General features: G+C 39.7%; 2 protein-coding genes across 13 annotated transcripts in view; both read left to right on the plus strand.

The window, feature by feature from the left end:
- The window catches only part of zmym4.1 (zinc finger MYM-type containing 4, tandem duplicate 1), a 35,020-nt gene extending 19,276 nt beyond the window's left edge, over window positions 1–15,744 (plus strand). For all 6 annotated transcript variants that reach the window (XM_050034892.1, XM_050034895.1, XM_050034893.1 and 3 more), the window contains 17 exons: window positions 1,395–1,577; window positions 4,512–4,662; window positions 4,814–4,986; window positions 5,071–5,215; window positions 5,338–5,445; window positions 5,538–5,569; window positions 7,054–7,201; window positions 7,501–7,613; window positions 7,802–8,033; window positions 9,006–9,236; window positions 9,439–9,548; window positions 10,840–11,014; window positions 11,768–11,919; window positions 12,297–12,411; window positions 12,515–12,763; window positions 13,912–14,038; window positions 14,365–15,744. In XM_050034892.1, coding sequence (XP_049890849.1) covers window positions 1,395–1,577; window positions 4,512–4,662; window positions 4,814–4,986; window positions 5,071–5,215; window positions 5,338–5,445; window positions 5,538–5,569; window positions 7,054–7,201; window positions 7,501–7,613; window positions 7,802–8,033; window positions 9,006–9,236; window positions 9,439–9,548; window positions 10,840–11,014; window positions 11,768–11,919; window positions 12,297–12,411; window positions 12,515–12,763; window positions 13,912–14,038; window positions 14,365–14,608 — 2,688 coding nt within the window. In that variant the 3' untranslated portion in view covers window positions 14,609–15,744. The remainder of the gene's footprint in view (window positions 1–1,394; window positions 1,578–4,511; window positions 4,663–4,813; window positions 4,987–5,070; window positions 5,216–5,337; window positions 5,446–5,537; window positions 5,570–7,053; window positions 7,202–7,500; window positions 7,614–7,801; window positions 8,034–9,005; window positions 9,237–9,438; window positions 9,549–10,839; window positions 11,015–11,767; window positions 11,920–12,296; window positions 12,412–12,514; window positions 12,764–13,911; window positions 14,039–14,364) is intronic.
- Window positions 15,745–16,049: 305 nt separating this feature from the next.
- The window catches only part of LOC126384039 (uncharacterized), a 60,932-nt gene continuing 50,391 nt past the window's right edge, over window positions 16,050–26,590 (plus strand). For all 7 annotated transcript variants that reach the window (XR_007569217.1, XR_007569218.1, XR_007569219.1 and 4 more), the window contains exons 1-9: window positions 16,050–16,130; window positions 17,470–17,580; window positions 18,168–18,321; window positions 18,471–18,663; window positions 19,894–19,965; window positions 21,697–23,626; window positions 23,742–23,834; window positions 24,763–24,876; window positions 25,616–25,772. Coding sequence is in view for 4 of the 7 variants with exons in the window: in XM_050034885.1 (XP_049890842.1) it covers window positions 17,475–17,580; window positions 18,168–18,321; window positions 18,471–18,663; window positions 19,894–19,965; window positions 21,697–23,626; window positions 23,742–23,834; window positions 24,763–24,876; window positions 25,616–25,772 (2,819 nt within the window). In the remaining 3 variants the exon portion in view is untranslated. The remainder of the gene's footprint in view (window positions 16,131–17,469; window positions 17,581–18,167; window positions 18,322–18,470; window positions 18,664–19,893; window positions 19,966–21,696; window positions 23,627–23,741; window positions 23,835–24,762; window positions 24,877–25,615; window positions 25,773–26,590) is intronic.

Consider the following 26,590-nt stretch of genomic DNA (forward strand, 5'->3'; position numbering starts at 1 on the left):
AGAGCCCTTCTGGTGCCAGTAGATACACAGAAACATCCCAGCAGGCTGTGCTTTGCAAGCATACAAAAAAGTTTCACACATGTGAAAATTATTTTTCATGCGTGTGCTTCACCTCCGCTGCTACAACTCCATCCTAGGGGAAACACTGCTATGTGCGTTTTGTGCAACAGGTAGATGTGGTAGTCTACTGGTAGAGTAGAGAGAGAGCTTGTAGCGTTGAAGTAGAGTAGAGCAGGGCAGAGAGATGGAAGCAAAATATATTAAACCCAGTGTTAATACAGCAGAACTGGAGAGAGTTTACCTGAGTTTTTATTTGCATGCCATTATGGTACTTGGCTACAATCGCCTATTAAGAATAATTAAATATGATGTGAAATATGATACGCTGATATATTTACTCAGATGTCGCATATTCTCTGAAAAAAGAAGAAAAAAAAACGCCGAGAAGTCTGGAAATTAGGGTATGGAAAAGTATGGAATTTTGAAATTCCAAATGTGTAGGAACCCTGAGTTTAAAACATGTGTTGATCCACCATATTGAAAATCAAAATGGCTTTGTACCTGATCCAATCGATTAGTCTTGAAGGCAGGTTGAAAAGCCAGCTGTCCAAGATCTGATTGGTGTTAGGCTTGCTGCAGCACTTGGTGTTACTGGTGTTACACAGTGTTCAGCCAGAAACGATCACAGTACTTGCCCACTGTGCCCACCTAGGGCTGGGTGGTATGACCAAAAAATTGTATGATAGTATTTTTTAAGATTCTGGCAGTTTCACGGTATTTTTATGCCTCCAAGCCGGAGATAGATAGTCAGAGGCATTATGTTTTCAGGTTGTCGGTCTATCTGTTTATCTGTCCAATTCTCATGAACGTCATATCTTAAGTTCACTGTGAGGGAATTTCTACAAATTGGCTTCAAACATTCACTTGGATTCAGAGAAGAACTTATTTGAATGTGGTGGTTGAAGGTCAGTGGTCAAGGTGACCTATTTAGTGACCTAACAAACCGTGTTTTTGGCCATAACATAGCATAATTATGCCAAAATTTCACACAAGTGTCTAATAGGATAAAATGAGGAACTGATGACATTTGATATCCAAAAGGTTTCTCCCGGTGGCATCCCCAGTGGGTGTTATATTGTTTAAATATTTGGATAATTGTTCAAATTTTCAGACAGTCTCTCCTGAAAGACAGGGAGAAGTTTGAACAATGGCTTCTTTCTTGTCTCCCCACAGCTGGCCAATCACAGTGTGAAGTGGGTGTTTAAATTTTAGAAATAGATGGACATAGCCCCTCCAGCTTCAAGTATTTGCTGACTTGATTTCACACTCGTTTACTCTGTACTAGAAACTGCAGTGGTTTTCACTCAAGACTCGTTTCGTTTTCTGTGTAACAGGATAAGTTCAAGAAGTCCCAGAAACAGGTGAATGTTTTCACTAAACTTCCTATCGGATCCACCCAAATCCAGAGTGTCACTCCCACCCAAACTGTGCAAGAGACCTCCAAAGGACCACTGAAACTGAACTGCGCCCAGTGTTCCCGTAACATAGCTTTTAAACCAGACGTCCTCCAGGTCAAGGTAACTTGTTTGTGTGTGTGTGTGTGTGTGTGTGTGTGTGTGTGTGTGTGAGACTCTGTTCTGCTTGACTTATGGTGTGGGCTCTTAAATTCTCAAAAGAGGCAGTCGGATTTTGCATAGGAATAACTTTTTAATTCACTGATCACAGTTTTAGGATGGACAGGTTTAAGTTTGTTTTATAGTATGCAGTATTTCTGTTGATTCAAGAGAAAAGTAGAGAGATTCGGGAGAAATAGTGCAACAGTGCCACAAGAAAGAGTCCTGTGGGATAACAGTGAATATCACAAAAGTTCACAAAAATAGGGACTCTCACCCACTGTTTGATATTTAGGGCCATATCTTAGACCAAGCGCAAAGCAGCTTAACTGTTATTGCTAGTTTTAGACCGAGGCAGTTGTCATTGCCATGGCCACTGCCCACGTTGTGTAAGTAGCCAATGTACTTGAGCCTATCTGTGTGTCCATGGGCGTGTAGGTCTCAAAATAAGTTGTGGTCAGGTGTATTGTTGCTAATTTGAGGCAGCAGAAGGAGATTGCACCATTAACCAACAAAAACCTGGTCTAAAGTCAGAAAGGCAGAGTATGTTTTTTGCTATTTCAAGGGTGCATTATGCGGATAGCAAGATGTGCCTTATAGATGTGCATACACTCTGCTTGTTGCACACACAGGGGCTTGTGGATTGGTGAAATAATACATAACTAATGAGGAAAATATTAATTACTCTTAATTGTGAACATAACAGAGAGCAGAGTTGCTGTCTGACCCCATTGAGAGACGTTTTGTGTATTTACGCACCAGGAGCAGCGTATCTTCATTGATTATTTCAGGAACAAAAGATTAGTTCTGGGACTTTCCTGATTACCACATAGTCATATATGTAGATCCACTTGCCCCACAGATGGTGTTCAGTTTTTGTCACAAAAACATTGACGCTGAGAGATGCACTAACAAGAGTTTTCAGTGGCATCTCACCATCCTCCTGAGCTGTTCTATTCTAAGGGCGTGTTTTCTTTTTCCTTTTTGTAATTAACTTTTTTTATTGATTCCAGACAGCATCATCCCATCAACATCTTACATCTTGTATACATGTTTTCCAGATATACAGAACAAACCCATTCTCTATACAGGGGAATGGAAACATAGATAGGCATAAGCCCACAGTTTAACTTAAAGTAGAGTAAACCAGAAATAATATGGAATACTTTAGTCACTCCAATCCTTATTTTCATTCCCTTCTTGCAGAGTCCTTTTTTTCCTGTTGGAGGGTAAAAACGAAAATAAACATGTTAACCATAAATAAAAACCATAAACAAAAAGGGAAGGGGGGGGGGAAGCAAAACAAAACTTGTAGCAGAAACCAAGGGGATCTATAAGGCCCAGTGCCCTTACTGGACAAAGTCTGCTGGTGATATAAAATCAACCCAGTTTCTCCAGAAATTGTTAAATTAATCTGATTCTAGTCTAACCGAGAAAGTCAGCTTCTCCAGCCTATAAATATTATGCATTACCTCTACCCAATCCTCCATTTCAGGTGCATCCTTTTTTAGCCACTTCTTGGTGATGGCTTTTTTACCTGCCACCAACATTATTCTGAATATATTTATCCCCTGAACTTGTTATTCCCTGACTCTCTTTTCCTAAGTACATAACCTCAAATGTAAATGGAGGTTTCACTTTCAAAATTTTCTCTATGCTTTTCTTTCAACCCTGCCAATAAGGTATAATATAAGGGCATTCTCAAAAGACATGAAAATGATTGGCTTTTTTTCACCACATAGTCTCCACCATCTCGTATCCTAAGGTTTCTGCTGAGCTGGTAAAATAAAATATGTCACTATGGACTGCCACCCATATTCCTTCTCCCACTTTTCTTTTTTTATGTTGTATTGTTACCTTTTAAATTTTCCACTTCTTTATACAATTTTGTGATTAATTTCTTGCCCAGGTCCGATTCATGTGCCCGAAATAAATACTTTGGTAATTCCTGACTCTACCTCAACAAAATTGCACTGTTTTATAGTTTGCTTCATTTGATGCTTCATCTGTAGATATTTGTATAAATCTTGATTGTTTAAGCCATATTGATTTTTTTACATCTTGAAAACTTTTAATAACCGTCTTTTAAAAAGCTCCCAAAATATTGTTATTCCCCCGCCCCATCTACTGAACCTCCTATCTATTGTGTTGGGTGTAAAATCTGAATCATGTGCAATCCATCGCAGTTAAGGGTGTGTTGTCATATAGTGTTTTATTTTTCTGTTTTTTTTGTTTTTTTTTGTTTTTTTTTTACAATTGTTACCAGTGAGGATAGAGTGTATGCAGCTGCCTTAGAAAAAGCCACTGTGCCCAGTGTCCTTTTTACGAGTGCTCTGCCTTAATTGTGTGGTCTTGTCACTGTCGCTCCTTTTCAGATAACTTATGGTATTGGGTTGGACTCGTCCCCCTGGTAACTAAGAAAATTAGGAGAACTTGTTGCATCTCTCCGAGCTGTATGATATGTTGGACAAAAACAGTCATACTAAAGACAGAAAAGCTTAATTGTGGGAGTGAATCAGCTGGACACTCAATGATGGTTGTGAATGTTGGGCTTTTATCACCGTACTGACTACTCACTGTGGACAAGGGACAAGCATTTTAGCTGTGGAGCTAGCAAGCTAGGAGCGCTTTTTTTATGAAGTGCTGGGATCAAGCCCTTCCCCACACCATCCCGCAGCTTTTCTGCCAAGAAACATGCTGTGTGGACACACAGCGCTCATTACTACCACTTATAACTATACCTGGAAGTCTCATTCCCAAAGATACAGAACAAAACAAAGAGGAAGCGTCTAGAGGCCTCATCTTTAAATGTTAAGAAGCCTTTGCCACCAAAGAAAAAGGTGAAATTAAAAGGTGATTTAATGTGAATACCGGTTTATATCAACTCTGTGTGTGCAGGACAAGTTGGTTTTCGTGTGCAGCATGGACTGCGCTTACGAGTTCAAAAAAGACAACTATGTGACGAGCCTGTGTGAATACTGTAAGATCGAAAAGATCACCAGGGACGCCAAGAGGATTAACAACAAAGACTGCTACTTCTGCAGTGATGGTAAGGAGAAAATGAATCACAATCACACACCAAAACATATCATTATTTACAACTTGTATTGAGCATATTTGAACAACACGCTTGTGTCTTGGAGAGGTGTGAAGCTTGAAAAAGTAATCATGCATTGTGTGTCTCCTCTCCTTCCTCTCAGGCTGTAAGCTGCTCTTCAGACATGACCTGACTAAAAACTGGGGGAAACATTGTCAGTCCTGCGTCTACTGCCATAGTATGTCCAAGAAGCTGGTGACGGCTCAGTATGGAGGCTCAACAGAGGAGTTCTGCTCTGAGGATTGCAGGTCCAAGTACACCATGCTCTTCTGCCATGTAAGCAAGCCTCACTGCAGTTATTTAAACCACTGTTAGACTAAACAATGGTGATGACGATCTAAATGGATTTTTTTCTGTCAGGTTGCAAAGTGTGACACCTGTGGCCGCAAAGGGAAACTGAAGCAAAGTCTTCCCATGCTGGGAGAAGTCAAACACTTCTGTGACCTCAGTTGTGTGCTACAGTTCTGCTGTGATAAAGTGGCCACGCAGGGGGAGATCTTTAAAGGTCTGTTTTATTTCCCAGTATTGTGCTTATTTTAATTCTGGCTTTTGATTAAAATATTATGACATCGATAGTAATAACCCGTGCTGTCTCTCATGTTTCCTGGTGTTTTCTTGAATGTGCAGGTAAAGGGGAGGCCACACCTGTCATCGCCAACGTTATCTCACTCGCAGGCTCTCCAACGAGGAAATCTGACAGAACTGTTCAACAAAGTACACAACACACTAACACAGGTATTCATGAACTATATGTCAAACATGTTCGTTCAATCAGTTGCTACTAGTGTTGTCTCTGAAGGCTTCATACTCTGTCTTTGTCTCCACAGGCACAGTCCTTCAATCAAAGAACTCTGGACATGTGAGTCGGCATGTTATATGTATTTTATGGATAGTAGAATTAGATACTCAGTACACAGGCAGGTGACTAATTATAGGGAAAACGTGCATAAATATGTAGAGAAACAAAGCAAATGCAGATTTTTCCATACATTTGCACTCTGTGGCTACATTCATAATACAGGGCTTAATGCTAAATTCAAGAGTGTTGGGGCTGCCATAGGAACAGAGATATTGGAATGCAACCCTAGACATCCGTACATTGTTCTGAACTTCATTCCAATATCTCTGTCTGCGCCTCCCGACAAGGCTGTCATGGCAGGACTCAAAATGTAGGCAAGCTGTTCCCATCAGAAAGCATCCTGCGGTCCAGCTCTCTTAAAGCCGGCCACTGGGGCAGACTTCAGCAGCCTTCTGTAGTTTCAACAAACCACTCCGACCTTATGGTGAGTGGTCTGCGGCTGTGCAGTGAAGTATGACACAGAAAAAACATGGATGTATGGGAAAAACACACTTGAATTTCGATGTGACTTCCCACAGCGGTCGCATGGCCAGTTATTGGATATGTATTGGATTTAGGACCACATATGAAAGTGGCCCAGATCTGATTGGAGAAAATCAAATTTCTTTCTTTTTTTTTTTTTTTCGGATCAATTATTTTATTTGTTTTTTGTGTTTCCCACAGGGAAGAGAAGTGACATACATTATGTAGTTACATACATATGTACATAAATGAACAATTTAAGGAGCCATTCTCCCCTCACATATACCCGTGGCGATTCATCCCCCCACCCACCCCTAGATCTACAGAGAAAATTAATACATCATCATCATCATCACCACCAGTATGTTATGTCACGGCAAGCACCCTTACCTTAATTGATATATCTGTCCATTGCAGAATAGTTTTCTCACTTGCACCATGCATTCTCGCCACAGAAAGCTCCAAAACAATCACATCCAGAAAAGTGTTCAATGTCTACATGTTAATATGTGAGGTGGTTGCCAGCGGAGAGCAAGTACCTTATTGGCTGCAGTCAAGCCTGCTAAAAACAAATTTTTTAAAGGATATGGTAAAAATCAAATTTCTGTGTCCACTCTACTCTGATAACATCAGATCTATGTCACATGAGGAAAAAAACCTGTTTTGGGCATCATCAATCAAGGCAATACAAGTGTATTTTTTTAACAACAAGGCAACTTAAAGTGCCCCAAGAAGAGACAAAGCTGAAAATATTTTAAAACAAATATAAAGCAGGAAAAAAATATGGGCAGCTGCAGTTCAGTGCAAGAAAACGTTGAGGAGAAGTTAATCTGCAAAATAAGGCTATGTGGTTTGAATAAAAACACAGATGAAAACAACATTTTAGTTTGTTCACTGACTCTTACGAGCTGAGTTACAGAGTAAGGATCTCTGCCATGGCTGCCATAAGCTCATTATTCAGTTGTTATAGGTTTATTAATTCTGGAGTTGTTACTCTTTTTTGTCTTTTGTCCGTCCTTCAGATCAGTGTGCAGACAGATGCAGTGAAAGTCAATCCTCCTCCTCCTGGACCGAAAATCCTGAAGAACAAGGCCCTGCTCTGCAGACCGCTGGTGCAGAACAAAGGGGTCTCCTGTAGAACACAGACAGTCGATGTCGAAGCACAGACAGGTAAAAGCAACACTCAGACATCAGTGTTTCTATGGTGACAACATCTTTGCTCTGCTGTGTTTTTGTATGTGCCGGTACAAATAGATCTTTTTCCTAGAAGATATCAATTAATATGTTGCCCTTGCATTTTGTCTCGAATAAAGATTGGAGCTCTCGAATCTTTCATCACTGATTTGCAAAACTGAATGTGCTGTTTGTATTTGATATCTATGTGTCTCGACTAAAGACTTGCTTATGTTGAAATATTACTCAGTTGTTAACCCTCACAATTTTCAGAACTTTTTTTCTGTTCTCTACAGATGACATCTTCCCTAAAGTCATGGTCGTTCCTATCCCAGTGCCGGTGTATGTTCCTGTACCCATGAATATGTACAGCCAGTGTACACCTAGACCTGTGGGCTTGCCGTTACCGGTACGCTTAACACACACCTGGTTTTAGTGAGTGATTTGCTGAAATGTGAAATCGGATCAAAATGGATCATCCTATATCTGCTATTACAAAATTAAATATATATATGAGGCAACACTGTGAAACAGTCAGCACTGAGTGTCTTCTTTCCCACTACAGTCCCTGCTATATTCTTACTCTGTCTACCGCAGCTTCCTGTACCCATGTTCCTTCCTGTGACAATGGACAGCGCTGAAGGCATCGTGGAAACCATCCAGGAGATCAAGGAAAAGATCCCGTCTGACCCCTTCGAGGCCGAGCTCATCCTCATGGCGGAGATGGTCGCAGAACAAGACGAGAAGAAAGACAAAGCAGAGAAACCAAAGGAGAAAGTTGTGGAGAAAGAGAAAGGGAGACAAGAAGCTGCTCCAGCTGCTCCAGATGGTAAGAGAAACTGTTTTTGCTTGATTTCAATGGAAGATTGGTCTTAAAGGATTACTTTACTCACAAAAATGATCATTGATCATCGTTGAATTCGTGAAGAAAATGTTTTTCTCACATGCCTTTACGGTGAATCAAGAATCCAAAAATGGAGCAAATTATTGATAAATTACAGTAATGAGGAGCTGCATTTATCAAAAGCAAAACTATGTCAAAACATCTGTTTAGAATCTCTCACACGAGTGATATGCTCTGTACTTCCCAAACACATGCATTTTTGCTCAAACCTTACCATTTAAAACACTTCTGCATAAACATTTAACGATACATGGATCTGGATCCATATATCAATTAATTGATTAACAATCTAATATTACTGACATATAGTAAAACCTTTGATACATATTGTCATCTTAAAGACATGCCTTTATTTTGAAATTTCCATCGTACATCTGTGTCACCATTTCCTGTCCAAACACACCTCCCTCCCAAACATTCAAACAGGGCTAGCAGCCAGGCAGAAAATGGCAAGCAGCCAAGAAAAAGACAAGGAGGATATTTACTGATATTGTTTCATCGATCGCATGCCCCTGAATTGTATTGATGGATCATATTTATATCATGGCAGACTTTGGGATATCAAAGAATCGATGCAATATTGTATGGTGATTAAACTTGTGATTTGCATCTCTAATAGACAGAACAGGGGTGTAGTTGTCTGTGTAAGAGACTGTTTATGCAGACATGTTTTGAATGTTACAGTTTTAGTGAAAATGCACATTTAGGAAGTACTGAGCACTTTGGAGATTTTTGGTCATAACATAAGCTGACGACAGTATGTAGATACAGAATTCATCCTGCGTATTAGGATTTTATATCCACATTTTCCATCTTTCAGTGTTTCATCGAATTATTACCCACAATTTTTTTCTGTTGTGTGATCTTTATATAAGATTTTTTTTTTTTTTTCCACAGACCAGGCCAGTCACTACAGTGACGACTTGGACACAGACGACTTGGCCAGTTTCCTCAACAACTGGGAGGACGCCTCCTCTGATGCAGGTGTCAGGTCTCCCAGTCGACCGTTCACCCAGGAGAAGCTCAACCCGATTCTAGACATTCCTGCGGGCATGACCAGTGAGCCTGACTCTGAGCCCCCACCTCCTGCTCCGCCTCCCATGGACATTGAAGCTGACTTCACTGTTGGTGAGATGTACAACTTTGTGACATGCGTGAAGCCAAATAAACCATTTGAGTTTTATCTCCACCATGATGTGATGTATGTTTCAAAGAGTTTAGTTGGAGTTAAAGTTTTGCATTTGAGGAAAAAAGAACAGGTTGTTATCCTAAATATTGTGGTTTTGCTTTGGTGTGCTTTGTCTCATGTTTCCTGTGGTGTCGTTGTCAGAAACTCTGGAGAGGATGGCGCGGTTGAGAGAGCAGGCCCGGCGATCTCCCAGCCCTTCACCTGCCGCTCCACGAAGACGACAAGCTCACAGGAAAGCCCGAGAAAAGAGGGTAACTGTTTGGGAAAGAGATAAGTTCAGGGTGTCTGCAGGTCCCCAAAAATTTTATAAATATTCCAGAACTGTTAATAAAAAAGGTCTGAAAATACAAGTGTCAAATACCTGTTGACACCCTGAAGATACTGCTCGCGCATTTACAGATGTCACCCATTTCATTTGACGAGATTGCTGCTGTTACCACCCCGAACGTAAAAGACGGGCCTGAACGTGATAACAGTAGGCACTAATTAGCAACAGAGTACTTTAATCCTGATGACAGGATCTTACTATTCACCGTTTTTGACCACAGTTTGGTCCGCAGTGGCAGAGTGGGGCTGTCCCATATATCTGCCGGTTGACTCCACGGTAAATGGAGCTGTGGAAATGGAAGTACATTGTATGTTGAATGACTCCTAAAGAAAGACTTTTCATTTCAGTTGGTGTTTTATTTAAACAGCCCTTAAGTTGAATAAATTAGAATAAGATGCATAAACATTATTGTATGGTTTTACATCTCAAAACCCTGCCAGTTAGCACACCAACACCTGTAATCAATCTACAGCTTAGTTATTTATTTTTTGTTTTACGTATTTCACAGTAATCAGTAGCTAGTTACAAAAATGGAGAGGCAGAGAGTACTTGCTTTGGCTCTGGTTGAGGGTGAGAGGCTGTCAGCAATACTGAACACACTGAGTCAATATTGGCGTGCAACAGTATTTTGTTTTGATAAACAGCATCCGAAAAGGACAGTCATCAAAAGTAGGCTACAGCTTCTTGGATCAAGTTCTCAATAATGAAGATGTAGACACCTCAGACACGTGAGGTTGCTGTTCTGTCTGGTTTGTTGAGCATGCGTTGTCTGGTACAACATAGATTAGGAAGATGAAGTCAAGTGATATTATTCCTTTTCTGGCTTTGCTCTAATAAACTAAACTAAACTAAACTGAGCTATCATAACACATCATAATAGGCTAGAATATAATATCAAGTAATCATAAAAAGATTCTGAAGGTTAAGAAAAAAACAAGACATCATAAACAAACACTATTAAATACAGACAAAAAAAACCATTTAATGGCGTAGCCTATTTACTTACCTCTGTAAGCACAAATATCAAGAAAGAATACAGGCAGGTGAAATGCTCTCAGTGTGGTATGAAGCCGTGTAGAGGACAGAACAAAAGCAGGCTTGCAGCCTTTGCTTGTAAGACTATTTATGATTGCATTTGCAAAAGATAAATCTGTACTGGGACAATGATACAACTACCGGCCCCCCCCCCCCTTTCTCTTTCTACTTTGTCTAAGGGTCGTAAGCCACAGCGGTCTAAGGCAGCTGACACTTCGACTCAAAAAGGCTCTTCCAACAAGACAGTGGCTTTCGATGTCCCAAAACTGAAGAGTCAGTATGGAGTGGATGTCTGGAAACGATGGATCCAGTGGAGGCAAACTCAGCCCAACCTGGAGAAGCCACGCTTTGGTTGTAAGTCTGAATGTACCGTAAACACAACCACTAGAGCTGACCTTGATAGTTCATTTACTCGACTTAAGATTATCTAATAATATTAAACCATCTGGTGGACAATTTTATTCAGAGCCTCTTTACACATGCACTACAAACCTGAAACTATCAAGACATCACCTGGAGGAACTGTATGTGAGAATGGAAATATCCAAATCAGTTAGATTGGAAATTAAACTTAAATATACTTTAACCCTGCCTGGCCCCAGTACAAAGTCTGTGTAATGTCCAAGGGTTCCTACAGCTTAAGGCAAGTAAGGCCAGTCATCTACACAAAGATGGCAACAAAAATGTCTATAATCTTGTGTCTGTAAGGGCCAAAGCTGAAATTGTCAGACAAATTAAAGGAACCGAAAGAGGTTCTGTTGTTCGACTAAATTAAAAACGGCCTGCTCGACTGCGGTGTAATCCACGTCATGCCCTGCCACCTGCTCGCTCTGCCCAGGTGCAACTCCTTGCCTAAACCAAATGTGGTGTTTCCAGTTGGTGAGAACGCACCTGACACAGACAAAGGACAGCTCTGAGCCATGTCCGTATTTCATAAGAGAAAAACGGCTCAGAACATCCAACAGATCATTAGATGTTGTTTCTAACATTCTCGTGTTGTCTTAAATACTGTATCATTGCCCAGATTATGTGTATAAAGTTTGACAGTATACATCAAGATTGAACGTTTTTATTAACCTTTGATTAACTCTGATGATTCGATTTCAGCTCGTCCCATGGAGTTGAAGGAGGATGTCCTTCGCTGCACAACTGCTGAGCTGAGCTATGGCCTCTGTTGCTTCATTAGTGAGGTGAAACGCCCCAATGGAGAACCGTACTCCCCTGACAGCCTGTTCTACCTCTGCCTCGGCATTCAACAGGCAAGACCTTTGTCACATTAAAAAAAGTCAGAAAAAAATGAAGAATGTGTCAATATCGGATTGATTATATCTGTTTTTATTAAAGAATAGCAGTGCAAACGTAGGTCTGCTAACTTATTGATTGTACTTTCTATAACTTCTACTTAATAAAAGCATCTTGCTGGTTTACTAGTGGAAAGGTTTTAATGTGAAGCAGCAGGAAAGGTGCAGTTTGCAATAGCAGAAACCAAACACAACTCCAATACAGCTGATAGTGATCAGGTAACAGTAGAATAAGGCAGAAATATCTACTTAAATGCATTCATCAGCAAATACACTATAGTTAAATAAATGACAGTTATGTCTTTGCTTATTATGTCTCTGTAACCTCTCTCTAGTACCTGTTTGAGAACGGTCGTGTGGAGAACATATTCATGGATCGGTTCTACAACAAGTTCTCCACCGAGTTCACTAATATGCTGAGAGGATTCAAACCCTCTATCACAGCAAGCGGTGAGTTATACATGTTTTTCATTGTTTCTTTGTCTTCTGTCAGTTTGTGTTTCACACCAACATTTGACCAGATTTCTAACCGCCCCTCTCCCTCTCTCTACAGGTTATATCCATTCCCGTGTGGAGGAGGAGTATCTTTGGGACTGTAAACAGTTGGGGGCGTACTCCCCCATCGTCCTCCTCAACACTCTGCTCTTCTTCTGCTGCAAGTACTTTGGCTTCACCACAGTGGAGCAGCACCGTCAGCTGTCCTTCGCCCACGTCATGCGCTGCACCAAAACCAACCCGAACAACACCAAGACGACCTTTCTGCGCTTCTATCCCCCAATATCCATAAACGAGCCAGAGTCAGGTACCAGTGTGGCTGATGGTCGAAATGAAGTACTGATTTGTTTCAACACATGGCTGTACAGATTTTAAGTAGCGATGTCCTGATCAATTTTTTTTGCCCCCGATCCTGATCCAAGTCAGTAAATATATGTATGTGCTGACTCAGAGTTCTGATCAGATACTTCTGTTGTCCCACATAATACAGCTTTACAGTGCGCACTCAAGTACTTGAAAGTCACTAATATCAGTCCAGTGCAGGCCATAGCCTGTGCTTAATAATGGAATAGCTCTGCAATGCGTTAAAAAAAATCTATGCATCCAAGCTGTTTCTCATTGTTTTATTTATTGATTTATTTTTACAGAATAAGTCAATATAAATGAAATAACACACACCCCCCTCAAATCCTGGTGACCTCGTGGCTGTCTTGAGGGAATTTCTCTGAGAGTATTCTCCACTTGTTTGTTGCTTCGCTGCATCATTTGCCTAAATTATGCGGCTGAGCTGTATTCTGTTGTGTTTTTATTTGTCGTCTTAACATCTTTTTTGTAGATTAGGTTGCATTAATAAATTACCCTTATTGGCTTTTTGCTCGCAGGGCTTTTGTTGCAGTAACGAGGTGAGTGTAGTTGTCATAAGCTCTGCATAGTTAACAGTTTCTCCTCTGAGCAAGGCGTTCAGTCACCATGCACCACAGATGACAGCAGAACCAAGACCCTCCTACACTGAGCTAAAATGAAACAAGTGCTTATAACTTTCACACTCATACTGAGATTTTGTTTATGGCAAGTGGTGTTCTGCAGTGGATGGGGCTCAGCCCTGCTCTTGCACACACATGAAGCTCAGTGAAGTGGAGGAGATACAAGACAGCAGAGAGTTGGAGAGTTACCAGCAGCTGCCCTCGTTGGCGTTGCTGTGCATTAAAGCTTCGCGAGTAAAAACAGCTTATGTAAAACAAAGGATCGGATCAGGCTCTGTATAGCTCAATTTAGCCAATCCCATTCAGTTAAAAAATGCCTTGATTGACTCTGATACAGAACTTTGAGATCAGATAGGGACATCCCTGTTTTTAAGAAAGTAAAACACATCAGCAGTCCTCTTAAATTAAAATATTTTTTTAATTTATTGGATTTAGATTAAAAATGGTATAAATGTGTTTGTGCCCTCTTCAGATCCAGAGGTTCCGGCAAAGAAGCGTAAGGAAGAGGAGAGTAAAGAGGATATCCTGGAGATGATGGAGAACACAGAGAACCCTCTCCGCTGTCCAGTCAGACTGTATGAGTTCTATCTTTCCAAGTGGTGAGTTTATACAAACTGAACTACTTAGAATGACCAAAAACTGTTTTAGTGTTCGTATGGACACCTCACTATTGTTTAAAGATGGACCTGAAAAATTGTGAAACTATCCTTTAGTGCGTGTATTAAGTAACTTTGCCCAAGCAAAATATTGACACCCACAAGCTGGTGTGTCCGTTGTTGCTTAAGAATTTAAAATGTTGACTGTCTTGCCCTACCAAATTCCTTTATCGTGTCTCTATCAAGACTAAAATGAAACTTAAAGCTGCACATTGGTCTCCTTAATTCGCTGATAGTCATGTTGACATTAACAACTCTCTTCCATCCAGCTCGGAGTCAGTCAAGCAGCGCACCAACCTGTTCTACCTTCACCCTGAGCGCTGTTGCGTCCCCAACAGCCCCCTGTGGTTCTCTTCTACCCCTCTGGACGACAGCACCATGGAGGCCATGCTCATCCGCATCCTCACTGTCAGGGAGCTGCATCTAAAAGCAAGGCAAGATGGAGGGACTGAACAGAAAACACTTGATGATCCACCATTTATACCTGACGAACAAGATGGGGATTCGGAGTGATGAAAAGCAGAAGTGACCTTTTATTGGTGCAGCGGCTTGTGGTGTAAATATTTGTAGATAAACTGTTCATTTAAACATTGCCCAATAAACAGAAATGAACTGAATAAATCTCTGGCATACATAACTACAATGTGCAGAACTGCGAAGAAAGTCATACTTCCTAAAACACATGTTGTGTAGGTGGGACTAAAGACAGCTCAGCATTCAGACTGTTAACTACTGCTCAGGAGGACACATTGCTGTCCTTCTGTTTTGTCTGCTGAATGGTTGCTTTTCATAGATAATGCTACTTTTTTCCTTCCACGTTACAATTCCTTCATTTCTCGTGCAAACTGGACTTAAGGTTTTTTTGTCCTTGTTTAAAAAAGCTACAATGAAAAACTGTTTTGATCGCTGTTAATGTCAAACGTCCAGAAGACAAACTGAAAACAACTTTCCGTGATGTAGATGTAAACAGTCAATCATCATGTTGAGTGACAAACCTGCAGTGTACTTTGATTTTCAACTGTGCATCAATGCCGTTATTTGGTGTCAGTCAAAGAGCACATGCTTATTTCCAGACCCAATATTTTTGCACAGATTTATACCCAGTATCTGTTAAGTCTTTCTCAGAAATTTAGGAATTACACTAAATAACAAAATAATTCCTGGAATTCATAGGAAATCATACCAAAGTGTGACATGGCTGGATTATTTCCTTTTTATATCTTCTTGTAAAATTGATGTTCCAGAGGCTTCTCCAACTTGCCACGGTGAAATGTTAAAGATAAATTTACACAATAACTTAATAATTTTGTTTGTCAGATAACTTTACTTGCAAAAAGTCTGGTCAGAGTGACGTTTAATTTTTCGTCCTATACATTTAATGAAACAATTTTCTATATTTGCCTCATCAATAGAAATGGACCAATTTCATCACCAGTGTCCGAATGATGGGAATAAAAAATGTTAGGAATTGATTTGAAAACAGTTTAAAAAAAAAAATGTATCACTGTATAAAAAGGCTGTCAACTTTATTGCCATTTGGGAAAAAACAACACAATTTTACCTGTTTGTTGAACGCACTGAAATGGCTGCCAAGGTTCTGAGTATTTTCTATTGTATGTTGTTTTTAAATAAACACATTTCAAAACGTAGTTGTTTTTGAGACAACAGTTACAGGAGTTTAAGTGATTATAAGATGTTTATTGTGTATTAGCTCGTACACGAGGACAATAAACGAGTCTTTTTATGTGTGTGTCCCCATAAACCACATATACCAGTAATTTCGTGAAGGACTGTCCTTGCTGTGAAATAATAATGGTCTTCCCCTGGTCAAGATGCCTACGACCTCTGATTGGCTGCTTCCAGTGTCAGTCGGCGATGTTACAATCTGATTGGCTGGATTTGCCGCCTTCACCGTAGGTATTATAGCGTCATCGTCACGAGGTCTGTTGAAAGACGAGAGAAACGAAAGATGGCTGCCACTGTGTTAGCTACAATTGTACCACTTCTTGCAAGTACTGTGGGATATTGAAGAAAGGTAAACGTGTTTTAAATATATATATATTAAAGTTACGTGCATTTAAGTCAAAAGCAGAAGATAGATTGTTGGCAAACTACTGCTAGCTTCCTTAACACTTGCTGGTTAGTGTTAGCATGCTAGCAAGGCATGTTTGCAGGAGAAAGTAAACAGTCCAATACAACTCTGGCTTAGCAAAAATGGCTTGATAGAAACACAGTTAGACAATGCTTTATAGAACAGACCACAGCCTATTTATTCAGGTTTCTCACTTTTTTCCCAATGGTCATAGTCTCAACACAGGTTTCTTTACTGTGCATGTTCGTATGGTATTTAAACATGAACTTTGTTTAAAGACTGCATTTGTGCATGGAGTTGACAGCAAATGGAGACAAAATAGTTTAATTTCACTTCACTAAACTGACAATAGAGTGGTAAATATTACAAGTGAGTAATGGACATGCAGCTTAACAAGGACAAAGCTGAACAATGTAACATTAAGCAAACATTTGACCATTGTGTACAAGTAAACAATTTATACAAAAAGGATAAATATATAAGCAATATCACAGTGACATCTGTAAAAAAAAAAAAAAAAGGACAGTAGTGCAATGGTGCAGAGAGCAAAGGGTAAATATGGCATATTCATTTCTGGAAAGCTTCCAAATCGCTTTGATTATATTAGTCCTACACAGCTGTACACAAGTTGTGATTGGGTCTTCTTTAGATTATCATTTGGCAAAATAGAGTTTATACTTGCCAGGTGTGGTAACACACACTGGATAAAAAGACATCACAGAAATGAATGTTGTGAGCGCTTGCACACTTGTCCTGAGTGATGGATTTTAAGTTTAAGTTGTAGTTGAGTTAACCAAGCTTGCTTCGATCTTTCATGCACAGACACACAGACATAATGTTTTAAAGTTTTGTTGGGTTTTTTTTACACATGCAAATCACAGTGTTTCACATCTCATAGCCCCAAAGTGTTTCTGTTGGCTAACTAACCTATTGTTTCAAAGTAGTGTTGTACATGTAGCCTATATCAGAAAGTGATTAAAATACTTATTAACAGGTGCACCGGTGGCTTAGTGGTAGAGCAGGCGCCCCATGACATGAACAAGGCTGTCGCTGCAGCGGCCCGGGCTCGACTCCAGCCTGTGGCCCTTTGCTGCATGTCACTCCCTCTCTCTCTCTCCCCCCTTCACGCTTGTCTGTCCTATACATCAAAGGCTAAAAAGCCCCAAAAAATATCTTTTAAAAAAAAAATACTTATTAACATTCAAAATGCAATATATTTACAGCATGCTCAGCTGATCTTTTATCACCCTAATCTAATTTAGCATGTTTGGATTTTTTTCAGTTGTCATGGAGCATAGGGGTCAACTGTCTCCAGAGCAAGATGCCCTAGAGCACATAATTGCTTGTAGGGACAAACCCTTCCTGGAGGAAAGGTTTATTGACTCCTTTAAAGGTAGGAAGTACATTTCCAATAGCAGTCTCTATGTTGGTATCGAAGGGATTTCTGGTATTACCTTACAGCGGGCTTTTATGTAGATATGAATGATAAAAAACATCCTTATCTTGTGTGTTAGAAAGGGAGTTTGAGTGAACTCAGTGCCTCCCAGATGTAGTGTTGCTAAATATTGGTGCTTTAAAATGTTCTTATAGATTCAACAGGAGTGGGGCCATGATCAGAGACAAGTACTGATATTTACAGTTTATTGTCCATTTTTATGCCCACATACAGACTTGATATTGTTCTTTTCTGTCTGTTAATGAAAGACATGCTGGAAAATGCACAGCAACCCAGTTTAAAGTTGGACAAGTCACACGGAGGGAAAAATTAAATGACTGCACAGTAAAAGATTATAGAAATACGTTTATTCTTTTTTTGGAAGGGTGGATGGGAATGACATGTTAATTGAATGCCAAGAGGAGATTTGTCTTTCATTCTTAAAATACATTTGTTGAAAATAAAACCGATGTTATGGTCATGCATATCACCATTGGCAGCATCACATGTGACTTAGGTTTTCATGTCAATCTTTACCCTTCCAGGGAGAGGAGTGTTCACCCACAAAGGCATTGAACCATCCACGTTTGTTGTTGAATATCGGGGAAAGATTTCTTCTCGTAAAGACAAAACACCAAAGTGTGGGGATACTCTGAACAATTATTTGTTTGAGTTTCCATGGATAGGAGCACAGTGGTGGTAAGCTATCAGTTTGTTTTTCAGTTTGTCATAAAGAGACTTGGTTAGGTTATCTGCAGTTTATTAATGTGTTTTATGATAAAACAATACAGTCAAGTGTAGTCATTTTAAGAGGGGTTTGAGTTTTATTAAGAGTATTTTTATTGCAGCATTGATGCCTCGAAAGAGGACGGGACCCTTGGACGACTTGTGAATGATGATCACATAAGTCCCAACTGTGAAATGAAGAAAATTGTCTATGAGGGAAAACCACACTTGTGCCTATTTGCGGTGACAGAAATATCTCCAGACGAAGAGATAACCTACAACTATGGGGACTCAGCTTACCCATGGCGATCAAAGGTAAGATTTTTTTATAAACAGACCCTTGCTTTTAGATTTCTGTCATAAAACTTTCAGTTACTTGCCAGAATATTATTTACACCTAGTTAATACTAATCCTGTATAAAAAGTCAAAATGTAGTGCTGTTAATTGTATCATGATACACATAGACCAGGCCAGTATTGCGTCAACACTAAAGCCAAGCACCCTTTTGGAGAAAAGAAATGTGCCGTCACATCAGGAGAAAAATGGCAAAAAGCTATTGTGTAGCAGCTTAGCCAAGGTTTGCACACTAAGATTTGAGATAATACCTGGTGATCCAAACATTGATAATATCCCGCCACTGTGTTGTGTCATTGATCTACTTGAACGGGGAAAGACTAAAGGGACATTACGGTGATAAAACCTGAATTTATTAAGTTATCATGAACACTCAGTTGCAGGCAAGGTCACAAATCAATTATTTAACGTGTCTATGAAATCAATGTTTGTTTGACAAGGAATAACTTCATACCAACTTGTCAAACATATAGTCCAAACACAGGTCAAGTGACACTGACTTTTTACATCACTCAAAAAGGGACACTGGTGTCTTGTGAAGTACCCTTACGTGTCAGTCTGGCATATTAAGCTAGTTGGTGGCAGGAATGACTAAGGAGCAAGTAAAGTTAGCAAGCAGCTTTGCAGTTATGTTATTTCATACACACTAAAGCTCTTTTTGGAACATCCAAACACACATCAAATTTCAATGACACTGTGCTGACAGTAACTCTGTCCAGTTTACTTGTAAAGGGTCAGACTTTGTGCTTAAATTTATTAGACCAATATGTGTGCATTTGTGTGTGTGTGTGTGTGTGTGTGTGTGTGTGTGTGTGTGTGTGTGTGTGTGTGTGTGTGTGCGCAAAATGACCTGCAATAAATCTTCATTGTGGAAACAAGCCAGATAAAATTACATTTAATAGTAATGAATGGAATTCTTACAATGTATGGCAGTATTTCACAATTTCATGGTTTTATTATATATATTGTCTGTATTCATTTATATAATTATTTATTTAATTTAGTCTCATTTATTCAATCTTGGACACTTAGACTCTCCATACATCTTGCAAACACATAGAGTATATTTTGATTAAGGCAGTACACATAGTGACTCAGATTTGCAGTTTGCAAAATTGCAGTTTATAATGCAGGAAAACCCAAGTGTCAAGTTTTCACACAACTTTTCTAACATATTTTGACATTTACAGGAGTCCTATGAGGGATCGAGTGCCTCATACTCACGCCTTTATGATTCGACATCAACACCAAGGAATGAAAGGGTATGTAGTAGACTACACTGAATGCTTTTACAGACTGTCTACGTGGACTTGTCTGGCTTCTCCAGTAAATAAGACCTCACTGTAGCATTATCGACATATGCAGACTCTGATCTCACACACTTCTAAAGATCGCAAATAAAAATTCAAATGACAAATTGTGGAGGGTGTTTGCTGATTTTTGGCCAGGTTCAGTACCTCCTTAAGTTTTCACTGGTCACCTGGCAACCTTACAGTGATTACAGAACTTAGTAATAGGCTGTGTCCCGAATTAATCACTATCCATGGTAGTGGGCCCACTATTATGGTAAGGCAGAGACCGCTGGTAAACGGAGATGGCCCACATTCCATTCATTTTCTGTATCTGTGTCGTGTGGGATCACCACTGCCCCGCCCCTTTAGGAGACTAGTGACGGTCCTGAGTCTATTTATTCCAATGGGAAAGGTGATTACAGATTGTGACCAGTTCTCAATCAACTGAAGAGATTTTATGCTCGGTTGATATCAGACATTAAGCTAGCAGATGAAAACAAGTGGTAAAATAAGGAGCAAACATTAAATGTGTACTGTCTTTAGTGCTGGATTTCTTTGAATCTAGTTTTAATCTTTGCCAGCCACACAACAAGCAGAAGGCACTGGTGCATATGTTTATTGAGACTGTCATGTCTGTCTACATGACTGTGGGTCAGTTGCCTTCAATATGTCATGTTTGTATTGTAATATTCTGTACTTCTTAACTCTTCCCCCTGTCAAATACCCACATAATATACTATGAACAAACTAAAACTAATACTGAAACTAATATAATCTAAAGTAAAAATAAATGTTTAAAAAACAAAAACAAACTAGATTGAAATGAGCAAACCCACTCTGGAAACTAACTGAAACCAAGCTACATTGAGAAGAAAAAAAAACCCCAAATACAAGTAAAAACCAATGAAAAATACAAAATTATTATAACTCTCACTTACACTTAAATTGAGGCGTAATTACTGTTACAGAGCTTTGCTTGCTGTCTGCCACATTGCAATATGGGATATTGATGCTGGTGTAGTGTCCAGTGCTTTCAGACTGTAGTATTTCACCAGAAATGGATCGTTATTTTCATGTTGTTGGTTTCATGTTAAGGATTCGGACATACTAAAAAATCTTGCATACTGTTTGAGTGTACTAGATAGCATGTTAGTGTGGCGTTTCGGATGCTGCACTTGTACTCCACAATTTAGTTTCACACTTTGGATTTGGTACAGATTATAGATATAATGTATTAATTAATCAGCTGTAGAGGTGATGACAGGTGGGTTTTGTTACTTTTGAATAGAGACTGGCTAGCTGTCCCCCCCGTTTTCACTTTTAAAGGTCCAGTTTTTAGGAATTTGGGGGGATATATATATCATTTTTAAAAAAGGATGTTGTCATTAGTTTGTAATATAATCACCGTAGAATGAGCTGTTTATATTTATATAGAGATCGGATCCTCTTCTACAGAGTCCACCATGTTGCACTGCCATGTTTTATAGTACCCAAGAGCAGACAAATCAAACAGTGGCTATAGATACAGCCATTTGCGCTGTCACGTTTTTGCATTTTCACGTTTTTGCATTAGCCACTATAGTTAGCTGCCCCTCTGAAACAATTCTTTTTTTGAGGCACACTAGCAAACAGCAAATTGCATGTTCATTTGTGTATAACATTATGTTTGTATAAAATTCCTTGTATGTACTGTATTTCCAGCTTGAGGACTCATCAGCTTCCAGCTTTGAAAATTCCTGCTCTGATGATGATGACGATGATGACAAACTACCTGACAGCGGGCCGAGTTGTCGCAATGACAGTTTTGCTGACATCAACACTCAGCTGGATTTCAGGGACAGTTCACCTTTTGCAGATTTAGATTCTTCTCAAGACATGACAGGAACTTTCATGATGCAATCAGATGATGCTTCTTGCATCCAGCAGGAGGACGAGGCCTTTTTCAGCCCTAATGATCACAGATGGGGTGTAAACGTCAGACCCCGCAAGCCTAGAAAGAACTCCGAAGACCCTCTTTACACCAGTAAAAATTACTGTTATGTTTGTGGGAAAGGTGTTTGTAAAATTTCTCGTCATCTTTTAAAGCATGCTGATGAAGAGCCTGAAATCGCTGAAGCTTTTGCTTTTCCCCATAACTCCAAGGAACGAAAAAGGTTATTAAACGAATTACGTAACAGGGGAAATTACAAACATAATCAAGAAGTGTTGAAGAACAACAGTGGAGAGTTAAAACTTAGAAGACGGCCAAAAAACGGGGAGATCAATACTAAAACCCACGCTCACTGTCTACACTGTAAAGCCATGTTTAGTCGTAATGAGATGTGGAGGCATGTAGCCAAATGTCCTTCCAGGACAACATCAAACTCTTCAGCAGGGGGCAAGACATATGTCCTAACAGAGATGGCTCTTGCAGAGTCCCCATTCTCCCGAACACTTCCATCTGGCGTGTGGAAGTTGCTTGTAACTATGAAACCAGATGAAATTACATCTGCAGTTCAAAATGATTTCCTCCTAATAAAGCTGGCACAGTCTTTATCTGATAAGTATGGAAATAATCCAAATAAACGTGATTACATCAGACAGAAGCTGCGAGAAATGGGAAGACTTTTGCTTGCGCTGCATAAAAAGTCAGTATTTAGCTTCGAAGATGCCACCGAACCCAAAAACTTCTACAAAGTTGTTGAGGCTGTCAAAGACATTGCTGGTTTCAATGAAAAAAAGCAGAGCTACAACAAGCCATCTCTTGCTTTGAAAATAGGACATTCATTGAAAAAAATATGCACCATTGTCCTCAGTGGAGTTGATGGCAATGAGCAGATGATGAGAGACAAAAAGACATTCATGAAACTTTGTGTTAAAGAATGGTCTGCACTCGTCTCCCATACAGCCCTCGCTTCGTTGAGTGGACGAAAAGTAAACAACCCGTCTACCATACCATTCACTTGTGATGTGCAGATGTTCTACATGTACCTAGAGACAACATCTGCTTCTGCCATGGAAACGCTGAAGAAGTATGAAAGCCCACAGGTCTACAATGCACTTTGCAGAGTGACACTTGCACAAGCATCTGTCTTAAGCAAATGTGCATCTGAGGTTTCAAAAATGACACTGAAGACATTCCAGGAGAGAGACGTCTCCACCCAAGTGTTGTCCAAGCACTTCATCAGATTCAATATTCCGAGCAGGAGTGGCCAAGACGTTGCTGTTTTGTTGACCTCTGAACTTATCAGTGCTATAACTCTGCTTGTGAGCAAGAGACAAGCCTGTGGTGTACACAAAGACAATCCTTTCTTGTTTGCAAAGCCCAACTCTTCTCCCACAAGCCTCTACCACGGAGGGAACTGTGTCAGAGCTTTTTCAAGTCTATGTCGTGCAAAGAAACCAGAGTATCTCAGGTCGGTGCATCTTCACAAGCACATCGCAAGAATCTTCCAGATTCTCAACCTGGAGAACGACGAGCTAGATCATCTAGCTAAACTGTTGGGCCACGACATCCGGGCTGACAGGGACTATTATCGGCTGCCAGAGGCAGCTGTGGAACTTGCAAAAATAGCAAAACTTCTTCTGGCAATGGAAAAGGGTTCTCTGGAAAGATTCAAAGGAAACTCTCTGGACGAAATCGAGATTGAAGGTACATGTCCAGTGTAATACACACATCAGACCTGCCAGTGCCAGCTTATTTATCAGCGACAAATCCCTTCTTAAACTAAATATAAACAAAGACTGTGTCTTGCTTTTCATTCCAGATGAACTGGAGCCGGATGTGGAGCAGGGCAACCCTGAAGAGTCTGATAATGAGGAGGATAATGAAGAATCAGATCTTTTGCCTCAGCAGAGCGGTATGTTGAAAGGATGACTCCCTCCTGAAACCATTTATCTGTAACACTACTTTTATTTAGAATACCGTACAACACTGAAGTTGATAATGCACATTGCTACACTGTCTCTCAGCTGATTTTTTTTTTTGGGGGGGGGGGGGGGGGGATTTTATTAAATAATAAATCATTTAAATTATTAAAATGTGAAATTAAACATACAATATGTAATTTGCTGCCCCTAGGGTTCTCTCAATCAAAACAACAAAAGACAAAGCAATGCCGTCATTGCAATCAATTTCTCCCCTGTCCATTTTATGTGAAAAATCTGTGTTTCTCTGATGCTGTTCAGGTTGTCATGAAGGAGCCGCTAGCCTAGAACCTGCTAGTGTGTGCTCACCTTTTTCTCTGGTAACACAAGATCCAGAAGCTCAGGATTTTCTGACACAGTTCAAAACATAGTTAAAAATGACCAAGATTTTAAAAAGTATATCTAAAAAATGTGGCTCATGCAGTGAGGGTTTATGATGCCGCTGATAGGCGATGGAGACCAAATCACACGCACCATGTACTTGATTAAATACATGTTTCTTTTGGTTTGAACATTGTTGGAAATGTTTGGGACAATGTAAGTAAACAACTCAACGAAATATATAATGTTGGTTCAGTGGTTCTTAGACATTGTAATGCAGAAAAGTTAGATATTATATTTTAAATTATAACATAAATCAAATGACTCATAAGCATCATGATGAGGCAATAAAAATGAAATAACTGGCAATAAAAGTTAGAAACCGCAGTTACCGTCTAGTGGAAGCAAAACTGCACTGACTAGACCAAACCAGACTTGTTACCACAGGTTGAACACATCTTCAGTCTTCCAAGATAAATGCAAACCAGTGTTAGTTTTGATTATGCTTTCATATTTAATATATTTTGATCATTTTTCCAGTTGCTGCAGAACAACAAGGCAGTCATCTGACTCCTGAGCAAGATGCACTGCAGCACATAAAGGCCTGCAGAGACAAACCCTTCCTGGAGGACAGGTTTATCAACCCCCTTAAAGGTTTGTTTGTTTGTTTTTTTAATGTAACCATTTGTTTAAACATGTAGTCTTAATGACATCTAGATTTCTACCTAGCCCATTAAGACCTGATGCACCATATGTGTGTATATTCCTGTAAGACAGGGTACAGCAAGAGTGCATTTTATTCTTTGCATTCAAGAATGAGCTGATTAGAATTTGGTGGTTTGGTGGTCAAATGCCAAGGTTACTGTGAGATCATAATGTTCTGCAAAAAACACTTTCCTGGCCATTACTCCACGTCATATCTCAGGAACAGAAGGGAAGACATTTGGTCAGATACTGTATTGGTGACATTTATCTTGGGTGCCCACCTTGAAACTGTGACCATTGTGTAGATCTTCTGTGCTACCGGGGGGAAGATGTGTGTGAAGCATCCATGTTTTTACTGACATGCATGTAAACTTTAAGTGCAACTTGACTTGTATACAGAGGCATACAACCACAAGGCAGCAATTCTAGTTTATGTTAGGTGTCTATCTGCTTCACAGGCTGATAAATAAAGGTTTTGTTGAATGTTGACAATTCTATCATGTTTTTTAAAAAGCCCTTGTGTTTTAGGAGGTTGTTTTAAACAATGCTCAGGTTTTAGTATGCTTTTTCAAAGGACTTGAAGGACCTTAGGTCTTTATTAAAAAGAGACCTTGGGCACACAAGAGCCATCAATAGGATGTTTGGTCAGTAATTAGATGTAACATGGACTGTGTTTTTATTCTTGCAGGGATTGGCGTGTTTACCCATGAAGCCATTGAACCATACGCCTTCGTTGTTGAGTTACGGGGGAACATCTTCTCTCAGAAAGAAACCAGGAACAAGAAGTGTGGTGTTACTTTGAACAATTACATGTTTGACTTCTCATGGAATGGAACAAACTGGCGGTGAGTTTACAGCTTAAAATTTTCAGATTAAAAAAATGTAAAGAAAGTATAACCTGATCAGGTTAAATTTAGAATTCACATCCTGATGGGATATGTAGAAATGATACCTGCCTCCTAAAGATTTTGCTGGCAGCAAGTAAAAAGGCCATTGCAAAATACTGGCTTCAGAAAAACTGTCCCCACATAACTCCTAAAAGAACTGGGAGACAGATGTCTCGTAATTATTCTTTTTACAGTGTTCAACTTTTTATTTTAGAATAGGCAAATTTACCTTGATTTACTGATCCTCCCACAACCTCATATTTGTTTGCTTTTTTGGTTCTTATATGCTTTGTGCTTATTGTCTTTGTAATGTTGAATATGTTTATAGATTGAGATTTTAAAAAAGAGTGTGAATTTGGATAAGGTGAACAGAATGTAAGAGGATGTAAAAAAAAAAAAAAAAAAAGTAAAAGTACTTAATTCACATGTAAAATTAAATTGTTTGAGTACAGCAGGTGTCTGTTGACATCTCTAAAGTGATAGAATTGCAAAATATTTAACAGTCTGTCACAACCTTCAATCCCTGTCAGTGTCACAAATCCAATATTTAAAGCAGGGGTGGCCAACCCGCGGCTCGCGAGCCGCATGCGGCTCTTTGCCTATCAGTGTGTGCGGCTCTTCGATCCATTAATTAAAACCATTGGCGTGCGGCTCTTCCGTCATAAAAAAATCAATTTATTGTTATGAGTGCGTATGGCCCTTTAAGAAATGTAACAGGCTTAAGTGGAGCGAGTGAGAGAGAGGAGTGCGCACAGGCAGGTGAGAGAGTGTTGAGT

Source organism: Epinephelus moara, chromosome 22 (genome assembly GCF_006386435.1).
Source record: "Epinephelus moara isolate mb chromosome 22, YSFRI_EMoa_1.0, whole genome shotgun sequence".
NCBI classification, from domain to species: Eukaryota; Metazoa; Chordata; class Actinopteri; order Perciformes; family Serranidae; genus Epinephelus; species Epinephelus moara.